At 42.2% G+C, this 15,135-nt stretch overlaps 1 protein-coding gene and 1 non-coding gene across 6 annotated transcripts in view; one reads left to right on the top strand and one right to left on the bottom strand.

Moving 5' to 3' along the window:
• Window positions 1–15,135, top strand: part of XPO6 (exportin 6) — a 113,969-nt gene that overhangs the window by 19,334 nt on the left and 79,500 nt on the right. For 4 of the 5 annotated variants that reach the window (XM_003807768.6, XM_008959908.4, XM_063597959.1 and 1 more), the window contains exon 2: window positions 11,565–11,655. The exons of the other annotated variant lie outside the window; for it this stretch is intronic. In XM_003807768.6, the coding sequence (XP_003807816.1) occupies window positions 11,565–11,655 (91 nt within the window). The remainder of the gene's footprint in view (window positions 1–11,564; window positions 11,656–15,135) is intronic. 5 annotated transcript variants of the gene reach the window in all.
• Window positions 13,374–13,499, bottom strand: LOC112437457 (small nucleolar RNA SNORA25). The gene has a single exon (XR_003026063.1). It is a non-coding gene; the product is annotated as a small nucleolar RNA SNORA25 (small nucleolar RNA).

The raw sequence follows: 15,135 nt of genomic DNA, 5'->3' as shown, positions 1-15,135 counted from the left end.
TCCCCTGCTTACCCTTAAGAGAAGCCTGTCCTTAGCTGTGTCCTACCTTCCTTTTGTGGCTAGCACCATTCTTTGTCCCTAGGTCTGGAGGCGGGTGGCAAGGCCAACTAGAAATGGGAAGGGCGAGGCATTGCAGCTTTGCCATTGACAAAGAGGATGGTAGACTTTGGTTTGCTCTTGGTTTCTTGAGACTTTATAGCAACCGAGTGGAACCTGGAGGGGATGATTATGCTACCCCAGTTCCCAGTAGTAATGTGGTCTAGAGATTTTTACCAAAGTCAAATAATATTATAACTTTTTTTTTTTTTTTTTTTTGAGACAGAGTCTTGCTCTGTCACCCAGGCTGGAGTGCAGTGGCCCGATCTCTGCTCACTGCAGCCTCTGCCACCTGGGTTCAAGTGATTCTCCTGCCTCAGCCTCCTGAGTAGCTGGGATTACAGGCGTCCGCCACCACCACTCCTGGCTAATTTTTGTATTTTTATTAGAGATGGGGTTTCACCATGTTGGCCAGGCTGGTCTCGAACTCCTGACCTCAGGTGATCTGCCTGCCTCAGCCTCCCACAGTGCTGGGATTACAGGCGTGAGCCACCGCACCCAGCCGTTATGTTAACTTATTTAAAATGCCAAGTCTACCTGGGAATAATTCAGGATGAAGGTGGTTTTACAAGAGACTTGCTCTTAAATAGCACAGGTGGTAATAGCAGCTGAAATGAAATTACTCACCTGAGCAGTAGTGTTAATCATCATGTTAGATTTGCAGCATGCTTTTATAGTGGTTCATCAGTTTCATACTCATTCATTACCTGATGTCATCCAATGCCAGGTAAAGCCAGCTCATTCATGATCCTTAAAACGCTTGGAGCAGAGCTCCTCTGTGCTTCCTCAAGGGGTGTAGGAGCTGTCACTGGGCAAGAGCTCTGGTGGCCTGCCCCTGTCTTCACTTGACCCACAGCTAGCTGACTTTGGGAAGATGCTCTCTCTCAGCTTCATTTTCCTCATTGTAGAACAAGATTGGACTTGCTGTGCTCTGGGGTTTGTTTACTTCTGTCTTAAGATTCTGTGATCGTGTTTTAGGATTTCTTGGTAGCATGCCTTGTGTTAATGTGCCCAGTAAGTATCTTTTGAGTTTAATACTAGGCATGCAGATATAAACATCCATCCTCCTGGGATATGTACCTGGGAAAGGGAAGCAGATGGGACTGTGAAGAGAGAGCCTACTCTTGGCTGTATTACTTACTTTAGACAGTTTCTGCAGAATAACTATTTTTATCATTTACTTTTTTTGGCTGTTTAATTAAGCCTTCTGACTGGAATATAAATAAGTATATAAAATATATGTATTTTAGCTCCTAGTGGATATGGTTTGTTGCCCAACCAGTAGATGCAAACATTTTAATGTCTAGGCTGTGTAACCGTGGTGAAAATAAACCTGGCACCTGAGAGAATAATTCTTTCCTATTGTATCCTTTTCTCCATTTCTCTTTCCCATATGCCCAGCTAGCTGGGAGCAGCCAGGGGCAAGGTAGAGGGTACCGGCCAGTGGATGGTATTTTAAAAACTGTTTATTTCAAAATGATTTCAAATAGAAAGATTTCGAGGAATAAGTTATACAAAGATCTCTCATACCCTTTACCCAAACTCACCTACCGTTAATATTTTGTCCTGTTAACGTTATTATTTGCACGTTCCCTCTTTATATGTATATATAGACATATATGCATGTACATGCATGTACATTCACACACACATGTATTTTTTTCTGAACAATTTTAGAGTAAGTTGCCTTTGTCATGGTCCATTGCCCTATATCATATATTTCTTAATAGGGGCATTCTCCCACATGACTATGGTACAGTTATCATCTTCGGTTAATAGAACATTGATTCAGTACTTTGATCTAAACTACTATCACCTGTATTCCAGTTTTGTCAATTGGCTCAGTCATGCCTTTCATAGCATTTTTTCCCTCCAGTCCAGGATCAATCTGTGGTCAGGTGTAGCATTTACTTGTCATGCTCTTTAGTCTTTAGATTTGTTGTTTAAAATTATTGAAACCAGGCTGGGCACGCTGGCTCAGGCCTGTAATCCCAGCACTTTGGGAGGCCGAGGTGGGCGGGATCGCTTGAGGTCAAGAGTTCAAGACCAGCCTGGCCAACATGATGAAATCTTGTCTCTAATAAAAATTCAAAAAAAATTAGCCAGGTGTGGTGGCGGGCACCTGTAATCCGAGCTCCTTGGGAGGCTGAGACACGAGAATTGCTTGAACCTGGGAGGTGGAGATTACAGTGAGCTGAGATTGTGCCACTGCACTCCAGCTGGGCGATAGAGCTAAACTCAGTCTCAAAAAAAAAAAAAAAAAAAAAAATAAAGAAACTGGTGCACCTCTCCATTGGTAGCTGATTGATGAGTCTTGTTTTTATGCATTCTCCAATACTATGTGGATGAGGTTTCCCAGCATAAAACGTACCATCCTCTGTATACAAAGATGTTTCCTCTAACTGGTCTCCGTGGGGAGAAAATATGCTGCTTCCATGTTATCACTGCCACAGTGGGATCAGTTGAACTTCCTGGCCCAGACACCTGGCAGTCATCTTGCTTCTAACTCTTGGTCCTCAGCAGTAATTAGAGGAAGAGACAGGCAATCTGACTGGGCACTTTGTGCAAACCCAAGAAATAATAGAGGAATGTTCTGCCATCAATCAACTTTATGGTAGTTTTAGATTAAAGCAGAAAAGTGCTTTTTAATGACTAAAATTATGTTTAGATGCAGCCAGAGTGTATGTTTTAATCAAATATTAAATGTCTGTGTGAAGATATTGTGCAAAGTTATGTCTAGATCTAAGCTGCAGACAAGAAAAGAAGAAGCCTTTCTCATGCGAGGGGATGACTTTGTTCCAGATTGTGTTAATAGAGGGGTGGGCGCGCCTGCCCAGCCTTAGCAGTCCTGTTACATGCTGTGGTTGTCTGTTTGTTTGCTTCAGTAGAAGACATTTTTTTTTTCTCCTGCAACTCTTGTACACAATGTTTAGAATTAATTACATCAATGTATATTTGTACCTCGGTCTTCCCTCTGCTTGGCCTTACCCTGTCCTATCACAGTCAGGCTAAGGAAAGGAACTCACATGGGTGTGGCTGGGGCTGAGATTCTGGCTGGCTGCTCACTGGCTGTGTGTCTTTGAGCTAGTCATCCGGTGTCTCTGGGCTTCCCTGATTGCCCTGCTGACTGCTAGACTGTGGAGGGTCAGTGGGCTTCACCACTTTTTCTTTTTTTTAAATAGAGGAATAAAGTGAGATTTCCACTTCAATATGCTGTGCTTTTTTTTTTTTTTTTTTTTTAAAGGAAGTGTCAGCTGGGCGCGGTGGCTCGTGCCTCTAATCCCAGCACTTTTGAAGGCTGAGGCAGGCGGATTGCTTGAGCCCTGGAGTTTAAGACCAGCCTGGGCAACATGGCGAAACCCCAGCTCTACAAAAAATACAAAAATCAGATGGATGTGGTGGTGTGCGGCTGTGGTCCCAGCTACTTGGGAGGCTGAGGTAGAAGGATAGCTTGAGCCCGGGAGATAGAGTTTGTGCCACTGTACTCCAGCCTGGGCGACAGAGCAAGACCTGTGCCTCCAGAAAACAAAAGGAAAAGGAAAATATCTACGGGCTGGGATGCAAAAGAGCAGTAGTGACGGGAGGGAGAGATGGGAGGAAGCCTTGTTCTGAATGTCGTTCTCCTGACTGGGGCTTCCTTGATGCACTTTTCTAGCTTTCTGGCTTTTTGAGCTGAATGACTTCAGGAGGGGGATAGGTAGATGTCACTCGCCCTGGTTCCCATGCATGTTATTTTAAGCTTAGTATTTCATCTCATACTTGTGTGCAGGCCTACAGGTCAAAGATTTTTTTCTCTCTTCTTTTTTTTTTTTTTTTTTTTTTGCAGTGGTGAAGGGTGTAGGGAAGTGAGAGTGATGATCTGAGAGTTTAGACATCTATGGTAATCCTGTTAGCTTTCAGAGAAAGTTTACATGAGTTTGAATATCTTTGCTAATCGCATGTGTTGTAACACACCGGATATGTTTTGCATGCTTTTTAACCTTGGTTGGCAGCAGGGATAGAATCACTTTTCTTCGAAACCTTTATATACAGCAAATAGGGTAATGACACTGTTCTAGATATGCCACAGGGATATTTGAATGGTACTCTGGGATACTAGTCCTCATTTTGTTGAGGTTTGGTATTTATGAGCCCATGAACCTGAATATAGGAGACCCATATGATTCACCTCCTAGTAGATTATACAAAATGAGGCTCTGGGAAAGGATGGCAAAAAGCTTAATAGAAGTGTCTTTAAAAAATAGTCATTTTTGGCTGGGCATGGTGGCCCATGCCTGTAATCCCAGAACTTTGAGAGGCATAGGTGGGAGGATTGCTTGAACCTGGGGGTTTTAAGACTAGCTTGGGCAACATAGCAAGACCCCATCTTTATTTAAAAAAAATTTAAAAAATAGTCATTATTCCCCAATATTAATTTTGTAAAAAGGTTATGCTTAGAGGGGGTTGTTTTAGAGGCCATTAGGTAACATATTACAGATTTAATCAGGGTTTGAGGAAACCACCTTCTAGCTGCCACATCTTAGGGAAAAGCACCTTATTATCCACCTTCAGTCTCAGTGTTAGCAGTCTCCTGTTTTTCAACACAGATTGAATCTGCGTGTGAGCAGAAGTCTGCTTATGGTCAGAACCCTTAAAGGGGAATGTAAAGAGTCACATGTATCTTCAATTTGGAGGAATTACCAGTATTCTTGAGAAACTGAAAGTGATACCAACAGTTTTCTTGTTCCTTTTACTCTCTTGAATTTGGTCTTTAAGATAGTTGAGCACCAGCCCATGGTAGATATTGTAGAAAATACAGACATACTAGATAGAGCATCTTTCCAGACAGTTGATGTTCTGGTTAGAGAAGCCTAATATCTATGACGTATGAACAGTGACTTTCAGCCCACACTTCATGCCTGACATTGTGTTTACTATGTATTTTACATTTTATTTAATTCTCAGAATGACCCAATATGTTAGGTACTTTTACTGTCCCCACTTGTGCACAAGAAGAAACAGTGACACATTAAATAACTAGGCCAAGGTCAAGCTGCACATTTGGATTCAAACTTGGGGAACCTGACCCTAGAGCCTGCATTTTAAAACTTTTGCCATTCTGAAATGACCAGAGAACAGCACCAAGGGCAAAATTCTGTAGTACTGATTACAAGACAAAGACACAAGATGTAAATGACCTGATCTGTACTGTAATCTGTGTAGGAAAATTCATGAAGGTTAAACTATAAATTGCAGTCTCAGAAGCAAATGCAGGATGGGGCTAGGTACTCGCTTATGAGACCATGAGTGTTCAGATTGGAGTGGCTTCCTGTGGCGAGTGACATTGAATCAGGTATGCTTTCCTTCTTATCCTCCTAGTAAACTTCTTTGCTCTTCAAAACCCAAATCACCCCTGTGAAGCTTTCTTTCCTTCAGATAGAGTTAGTTTTCTCTTTGGTCTTCTGAGGCTGTTTATATGTACGCCAGGACTACAGGATGTAACTGCTAGCCCACCTTCAGTTCTTTGAAGTTAGGGACCGTCTTACTCATCATTGTATCCCAGGGGCTTAATTTAAGCAATATCAGTTACTTAGTGAGTATTGAATTCTCATTTCTCCAACAAATAGCTGAGTTGCTTGGTCACTCCAGAATTAAAGCTAGGTTTAGAATAATTGGAGCGGTGTGATGGCATGTGCCTATAGTCTCAGCTTCTCAGGAGGCTGAGGTGGGGAGGATCGCCTGAGCCCAGGGGTTTGAGGCTGCAGTGAGCTGTGATTGTTCCACTGCACTCCAGCCTGGGGTGATACAGCAACACTCTGTCTCTAAAAAAAAAAAAAAAAATTAGGCTGAATGCAGAGGCTCCCACCTGTAATCCCAGCATTTTGGGAGGCCAAGGTGGGAGGATCACTTGAAGTCAGGTGTTCAACCCCAACCTCGGCAACAGAGCAAGACCCAGGCTCTACAAAAATGAAAATAAAAATCAGCCAGATGTGGTGGCATGTGCCTGTAGTCTCAGCTATTTGAAGCTGAGGCAGGAGGATTGCTTGAGCCCAGGAGTTTGAGGCCTCAGTGGACTAGGATCATGCCACTGCACTCTAGCCTGGCAACAGAGTGAGACCATGTCTTTAGCAAAAAAAAAAAAAAAAAGAATAACTGGGGCAGAAAAATCTATATTTAAGAGAATTTATCTGGCGGTAAAGTACTGTTTGGATTGGAATTGGAAAACCTGGTAACCAGGTAAAAGCAATTATAGTAATGTAGGCAGGAGATGATTAGGGCTCCGTAGAAATAGTGGTGAGGGAGAGGTACAAACCTGCGAAAGAGTGAGAAGCAACAGTCCGCAGACCTGATGGTGTTTGCTGTGGATGGAGAATATGGGGAAGAAGCAAAGGCGATCTCAAATTATGTCACCCTTCCGCTTCTTCCAAGTTTTAATTTTTTTAGGTGATTATGGGTCTTGGTGGACTTAGTAGTCCCTTAATAAATGAGTCAATGGCATAGATCTCTGAACTGCTGACCCATGAGCAGCAAAGTAAAAGGAGCAGATAAAGTCAGGGCAGGCACAGTTGCAAGCTTATCAACTTTGCAGTTTTAACTGTTTCTGGAACAGAAAACTTGGGTTTGTTTTAGATCTATGCAGAGCTCTCCAAGAGTATATTCTGAGCCAAGCTTAATTCGTCATCCTGCCCAAGGATTTTAAGTGTATGTGCCATTTGCTATTGAGGTGAGCCAAGTAACTCTTGGGGAAGCATAGGCTTATGGGGTTGTAATACCTTGTGCTGCCATCCTGGCAGCTCTGAAGACAAGAGATGGTTCCTAGAAATCAGGAGCCTCATGCTCACACTGTTACCTGCAGGCTTATTGCCAGTCCCCAGAGCCATAGTTGTGCTGATAGAGCTAAAATACAGTTTCTAAAGAGTCTGATAACACCAACCTGGACTTTAGAAATGAGGATTTTAAAACATTAAGTGTTTAAAATTGCAGTATATATTTACACAGAAGCAGATAAATTGTAAAGTTGATCATCTTTGTGTAACTAACACTCAGATAAAGAAATAGACTATTACCAGAATCCCTCCTCCTCCAAGGTAACCACTAGTCTGATTATAACACCACAGATAAGTTTTACTTATTTAAATTATTATTATTATTATTTTTTAAGAGGCAAGGTCTTGCTCTGTTGCCCAGGCTAGAGTGCATTGGTGCAATCATACCTCACTGCAGCCTTGAACTCCTGGGCTCGAGTGATCCTCTTGCCTCAGCCTCCCAAGTAGCTGGAATTATAGATGTGGGCCACTATGCCTGGCTTTTTTTTTGTTGTTGTTAAAATTAATATAAAGTGAATAATGAAAGGTTGTGTTTTGGTTTCTTTCACTCTACATTGTGTTTGTGAGATTCATCTGTGTTGTTGCATGTAGCAATATTAATTCCTGTTGTCTTATAATATTCTTCTCTATCAAGAAATCACTATTCATCCATTCCAGTGGTGACGGATATTTGGGTTCTTTTGACTTTTTGGGTATTGTGTATAATAGTGCTGTGAACATTTGTGTATGTTTTCGTTTGGTATACATGTAAAAATTTCTGTTGGGTATATATCAAGGAGTAGAATTGCAGGGTCATAAGATATGCATATGTTTAGCTGTCAGTTTTCTAGAGTGGTTGTACCAGTGTATACTCCCACCAGCAGTATATGCATGTGCTGGTTGCTCAGCCTCCTCATCAACACTTATTATTGTCAGTCTTTTAAATTTTAGCCTTTCTGGTAGATGTGTAGCACTATCTTATTTTAAATTTGTATTTTCCTGATAACTAATGAGGCTGAACACTTATTTATAGGCTTTTTGAATACCCTCTTTTATAAGTAATTATTTGCCTGTCCAAAAAAATTGAAGTCCTTTGTCTTTTTTTTTTTTTTTTTTTTTACTGATTTGTTGAAGTTATTTTATGCTCTGATATGAGTTCCCTGTTTCCATATTGCAGATAGCTCCTATTTTGTGGCTTTCTTTTACACTCTCTCCATTGTGCCATCTGATGAACATTTCAACTTATCAGTCTTTTCCTTTATGGTTAGTGGTTTATGTGTTCCGTTTAAGAAATTTTTCCCTACCCCTAGATTGTGAAGATACTCTGTATCTACAATCCAACTGGAATTTTTGTGTGTGAATGTGTCTTACTTAGTTTTAAACTAATCTTATCTTTCCTTAGTTTGTCAAGATCTGAGGCTTAAATCCCAAGCACAAGGTAGGAGGCAGTCAGATAAATTTTCTTGTTCTTCATAAATTAATGCAGCGCAGGAGATAAAGTTTTTGAATAGCCTTTGGGAATGGAAGCCTTGTCTCCCTACCACACAATGGCACTTGGATTTTGTTTTATGTTCTTTGTCCCTTTCGTTACTTGAAAGTGTAATCTGCTTGGAGTATTACCTCTTCCTCACTTGCAGTTAATTCCTTAACTCACCCAATCTACTTTCTGGCTTCACCACTTGCTTGAAACAGCTGGCCAAGGTTCCGGTGGCTTTGTTGCCAAACGGGAGCCAGGGAATTCTCCAGTATCCTTGAACCAGTATCCTTGAATGTGCCTTCTATGTCTTTTCTACCTCTGTTCTGATTGTGTGATGTTGGCAAATTCTCGGCCTCCTGATTTTTACCGCTTATACATTTTACATAGCTTCATTTTGAAATCTAGTCTGAAAAGCCCCACTAGATATGATTGGGAGAAAGCCCTTAAACCTGAGGGCATGAGTCTCTAGTTTCAAAGTAGGCCTGACCACTTTTGTTGTTTTGCTTTGGTCTGTTTTCATTTGGTATCTAAGACCAAATAAAAATGAGATCAGCCATAACTACAGATTAGATAATTCCTTACGGTTTATGTAGCAGTTTTACATGGATCGCCTGATTGGATCTCATATCACCCTGTGAGGCAGGTATTATTGTTACAGATATAGAAATGATTAAAAATGCAAACAGCACTTATTTGTTCTTGTTGAGAAACACCTGGTAATGCCCCGGATTTGGTTTTGGAGCTTCCTTTTTCATGTAGCCATCATTTAATGGGAAAATGCATCTGGGTTTTTTTTTTTTTTTTTTTTAAACTAGTGAAGTGTAGTAGTGAGAACGGGGGAAAGAGTAGAACAAGGAGTTGCATCTGTAACTGACTGCAAACAGTCCACTGAGATAACTCAGTACCTTTGGGCCAGCCCATCTGGGATTCTTAGGAGTACTTTTGTCCTTCCACTTTCTGCAGGAACCGTAACTTCTTGGGTTGGGGCAGAGAGTAAAGGGTAGATGGGACTGGGAATGGTGGCAGAGTTGGATTCTTTTTGGAGATTATCAGGAACTTGCCAGTAATCATTTATTTCTCAGATCTCTTCCTCAAGAATCTAGTACTAAATAAATGTTGGTGGTTGATTGCCTGGATGTGATAAGCTCAAGTTTGCTGCAGGATCTACTTTAAAATGATTCAACACAAGAAGTTATGGAGAGATATGATTTGCAGATGTGTCCTTAGTTTCCAGGAACACATTTTGGCTCCAGAAGAACTATTGATTTATTTTAACATGTGCTATTTTTTTTGATTCTTCTGCATCTTCCCACAGCCTTTTTATTTTAAACAGCAAATCCTTTTTTCAAATGAAATGGCACACCAGACTCGATTTATGAAACAGACTACGGCGTTCTTTTATTATGTACACTCATTTTAGAGGTTTGCATTTATAGCCTTTATTTATAAAGTCAGTGAGAACAGTGAGGCTGTTTTGATCAACACAAACACTTGAAACATTTTAGAAGATTGCAGTCTTATTTTAGCTTCACTTTTCAGTTTATTTTTGGGTTTGAAAAAATAGATAGTTTTTAATAAAACAGCTTGGCTTGCAAGCCAAGGATATTTTTTAGTTAAACCGATATGGAAGTTTGAAAGAGGAGTAGGGGGCTAGGCTAATCTTTATCCTAAATACAAAGTTCAGAGAAGAAAGTCTCTCTCACTCACAAGCGCTCAAAGTATTGTACAATAATTCATCATTCAGTGTGTCGCAGTTCAGGTGTCATTGCAGAGCCATCATTCTGTGATCTCAGTGTGGGAGGAACTTGGCCCTGTGTTCTGTGTAGTGAGTGCACTTGTGTGTGTTGGTTGGTGTGCGCATGCTTGTGAATCAAGTCTGATTCAGCCTCTGTAATTGGTACTGAGAAGTGCTGGTTTTTCCTCAGAGATGAAAATTTGTTCCTCAGTCTTCACAAAGTCAATCACCCGACGGAGGCCGCTGGTATACTACAGTTTGACATGTGACACATTTGAGTGTGGGCTTGTTGTTTTAAAATGCAGTTTTTATAGTCAGGTCTCAGTCCATGGGTGATGGAGAGGATATGGGGAAGGGAGATAGGTGGGAAGAAAGAAGTTAAGAGATAATTAAATAATCACAACTGCTGCTGGCTCTTGATTATGTCTGGGGTAGAATTATACCAGTGATGACTCAAAAATGGTTTGGGAATGGTTACCTTTTTGCAGGCAGGTTGTGTGAAGGAGTGTTAACTCAAGGTCATTCCTGCGACTCCTACTTGAGTAAGAATAAAGGAAGTGGGTTTTGGGGTTCCATATGAACCCCAAAGGGAGGGGATGGGTACTGGGGGCCTTGAGCTGACTCTCCTCTCATTTCCAACCTGAGCAGTTCTGCTGAGAGTCTGGCTCTTACTGTGGGCCTGTGGTTTACAGGAGCTAATTTTGAATCCCTAGTTAGCTTGGCTCTGAGCTGCACTTTAATCTCTGTTGGCTGCTCACGTGAGATTGAGAATTGACTGTATGACTCCTGGAATGCCTTCAAAAACCTCCAAGAATCCATGGCCAGTTGCAGTGAGTGACTCACACTTGTAGTCCCATTGCTTTGGGTGGCTGGGATGGGAAGATCGCTTGAGCCCAGGAATTCAAGGCTGCAGTGAGCTATGATTGCACCACTGTACTCCAGCCTGGGCAAACAGAGACCCTGTCTCTTAAAAAAAAAAAAAACCACTCTCCCTGGTTACCCCCCCAAACCCCTGAGAATCCATGAAGCTGTTTGATATAAGTGCTGTGAATCAAAATATGGCAAATTATTCAGACACAGGGGAAATGTATCAGGGATGGATAGTCTATGAGGAGTTCTGGCCTTCTTGAATCTCCCTGCTCTGCCCATTCAGGAAGGGCCAGGGGCTAATTTGCTTTCAATCATTATTCCAGAGTTGAATTTTGAATTTCCCCTTTCCTTAGCATATATAATTGAAAATCAGTTGCACAGTAGCATGAATTTATAGAGGATGCAACAACAACGTTGGGTTTTGAGCCAGCTGGGAAATTCCCTTCAGTTTTTTCTGGCATATACCATGCATTTGAAGAATGTTGAACCAAGATTTTGAGGAAGTAAATTGCTCTTGCTGTTGAATGTGACCTAGAAGGAACTGAGGAACAGTGGAACTGAAGATGCAGCTTATTGATTTTTTTTCAAATTCCTTTGTTAGGCATCTGAAGAAGCCTCTCTCAGGGCATTGGAAAGTCTGATGACAGAATTTTTTCACGATTGTACAACCAATGAAAGAAAACGTGAGATAGGTAAGTGGAGCATTGACTTGTAAAGAGGAATTTATAATGAGGAGGCCCTGGTAGGGAGGAAGGAGTTGTTCGTAGCCGTGACTGGTCAAGTCTGCGTGCTTTCCACTTGAATTCTTGCTCTTTTCGCTCTGGTTCTGTTGGCTGGTGGCTGGGGAAACCCCTCCTCTTGACCAAAGGAAAGAAAATCCATCACTGTGGATCTTAATTTCAGCAATGTTGTTGAACTTTCATATAAGAAGCCTGCGACTTTTTGGTGGGGGCGTCTAGGGTGGGGTGGGACAGGGTCTCGCTATGTTGCCCAGGCTGGTCTTGAACTCCTGGCCTCAAGTGATCCTTCCATCTCAGCCTCCTGAATAGCTGGGATTATAAGCGGGAGCCACTGCACCTGGATGGTTATTTAAAGAGAAATAGTAACAACTCAGGAAAGTGTCAAAATGAACATGTTTTGCTGTGCAGAGGTCTGATCTGAACCTAATAGTGCCCAGAAATCCCATAACTGGTATTACTTTTGGGGGCTTCCCACTGCCTGGGCAATGTAAGATCCTGTCTCAAAAAAAATTTTTTGTTTGTTTGTTTTTGAGACGGCATCTCATTCTGTTGCCCAGGCTGGAGTTCATGGGGCGATCTCGGCTCACTGCAACCTCCGCCTCCTGGGTTCAAGCGATTCTCCTGTCTCAGCCTCCCGAGTTGCTGGGATTACAGGTGCCCACCACCACCCCCGGCTAATTTTTTGTATTTTTAGTAGAGACGGGGTTTCACCGTATTAGCCAGGTGGGTCTTGAACTGACCTCAAGAGATCTGCCCACCTCGGCCTCCCAAGGTCCTGGGATTACAGGTGTGAGCCACCATGCCTGGCCATTAGTCTTCGATATTCTGACACTCTACTGTATTCTTTGAAGTCTTGTTTTAGATTATAATTGAAATGCTTTTGATTCTTTTAATTTTTGGTTTGTAAATAAAATATTTCTCACCTTCTATTTCATGAATTAAACGTAGAACCTTCTGAACATGTTCATATTCTAATCTGATCTTAAAAGAGATTTAAGTAGCCAAATGCTCCAGATGCCAAATTCGAGTGCAGGCTGAGGGGAATCCAGGGGTTTGTTTCTATACAGTAGGCTTGTCTTAGTTCAGTTCTCTTTGTACCTAGTCATTGTAGCTTTATTTGAGTGTGTGGGCTTGGACCACTTATTGCTTCTTTTCTATGGTCTTGGGATAAACTCCAGGCTTTTCCTAGTTTGGTCAGAGAAAGGAAGGAAACCTTTTCTTCAAAGGGCTCCACCCACCCTCCAGCAAAGGTAAATCACTAGTGCTCTAGAAATTGATAGAGCTGTTAGCAGGGACCTCGAGACCATGTGGTCATTGTAGAGTGGAGGAAACAGAAGCATCAGGGGGGAGCAGTGACTCACTTGGGGTCAGACTCAGAGTCTAGAACAGAGCCCAGAGTTCCTCAGATCCAGTCTGGTTTGACTTCACTTTGGGGATTCACATAAACCTTTGCTTAATTATTAGGGCAGGCTGTTAGCTTCCTTTTATGGATTTGTAATTAACTTTTATTTTTATTAAAATAATGTTTTTGACTAGGCATGGTGGCTCATGCCTGTAATCTCAGCACTTTGGGAGGTCAAGGCAGGTGGATCACTTGAGCCCAGGGGTTTGAGACCAGTCTGGGCAACATAGCAAGACTCCGTCTCTACAAAAATATGTTTCCCCGCTTTTCTTATGTCTCCTCAGGAAAACAGCACCATTGAGTGCTATGGCATCCTATAGAGAACTTCAGTCTTTGGTCATAGCATTAAGAGCTCATGGTTTCATAGCCCCATGAGCCCTCTTTGAAATGATCTAAAATTAAAAGGCTTGGATTTTTTTTTTTTTTTTTTGAAATGGTGCCTCACTCTGTCGCCAGGCTGGAGTGCAGTGGCGCAATCTCGGCTCACTGCAAGCTCCGCCTCCCGGGTTCAAGTGATTCTCCTGCCTCAGCCTCCCAAGTAGCTGGGACTAGAGGCACTTGCCACTACGCCCAGCTAATTTTTGTATTTTTAGTAGTGACGGGGTTTCGCCATGTTGGCCAGGATAGTCTCGATCTCTTGACCTCGTGATACACCCGCCTTGGCCTCCGAAAGTGCTGGGATTAACGGGCATGAGCCAATGGGCCCGGCCTTTTTTCATTTTTTTTTTGTTTTGTTTTGTTTTAAGAGATAGGATTTTGCTCTATCACTCAGGCTGGGTGTAGTGGCATGATCATAGCTCATTGCAACCTCGGCCTCCTGGGCTAAAGCTTCAGGCACACCAAAGCATGTTCATTTTGACACTCTCCTAAGTTGTCGAGTTTTTTTTTTTTTCTTTAAATAGCCATCTGTGCGTGGTGTCTCATGCTTATAATCCTAGCTATTCAGGTGGCTGAGACAGGAGGATCACTTGAGGCCAGGAGTTAAAGACCAGCCTGGGCAACAGAGCAAGGTCTCCTCCTGCCTCAGCCTCTTGAGTAACTAGGACTACAGGCCCTTACCACCATATCTAGTTAAGTTTTTCATTGTTTTGTAGAGACAGGGTCTCAGTGTTGCCCAGGCTGGTCTTTCAGCTCCTGGCCTCAAGCAGTCCTCCTGCCTCAGCTTCTCAAAGTGCTGGGATTACAGATGTGAGCCACTGTGCCTGGCCTTTCCATGGATTTTTTAATGAGACTGCCTCATTGCATTTAGCTTAAGTTGTAGGGAACTAGCAGAGCAATGACTTGAGGATTAGAAGAAGCTGCTGTGTGTTCTGCTTTTCCAAAGGCTTTCTAGAATCTCTCAAGGTTGTGGGCCTTTGCACTTTTACCCTTTTTGGATTATATTTCATGACCAGTGCAGCAGGTCAAGGTGACTAAGGGACAGCATGTCCAGAAACATGATGGTAGCCCCGTAATGCTTGCTGCCTTGTGGGTTCTGGCTGATGCCATCAGCAGCCTCAGGAGGAGGAAAACCGTTTCTAACCAACGTGATGTGTGGACAGGGCTACTCGCCGCAACACTCGTCATCGTTGCTCTTGCCACCGGTCTATTCACTTTTTTGGTGGCAATGTTTTAAAATAAAACCAACCCAAATGAAGAGTTAGCCATTTTGAATTCTCTTGCATTTTTTTCCTTTCCTATCTTTGTAGAGTTAGTCTTAATCTTTTCTTTTTCTGCCTTTCTAGCTGTCATTTTGTGTGTGTGAACAATGTAGGCTCCACTGAAGATTTGTAGAGGAATGGTGAGGCCCTAGAATGTAGCTCATATTCAGACGAAGTAAGTTAGCTAGCAGTTTTAAGAAGATGGAAGGGTACTCTTAGAACATTCCAGCCACACATTAGCTTAAATAAGAACTTTAGCAGTGAAAGTTTCTCTGCCTAGAGAAATATCCATAGCGAGGTTATTGGCTTTTAGGTGGCTGAAAACATTGTCAGTGTCCATGGTCACCTCAGACGCAGAAAAATATTGTATGATTTATTCTTTCTATCTTA

Source organism: Pan paniscus, chromosome 18 (genome assembly GCF_029289425.2).
Source record: "Pan paniscus chromosome 18, NHGRI_mPanPan1-v2.0_pri, whole genome shotgun sequence".
Lineage (NCBI taxonomy): Eukaryota > Metazoa > Chordata > Mammalia > Primates > Hominidae > Pan > Pan paniscus.
Note: the sequence above shows the minus strand (reverse complement) of the source record. Positions and strands in the feature narration are given on the sequence as shown.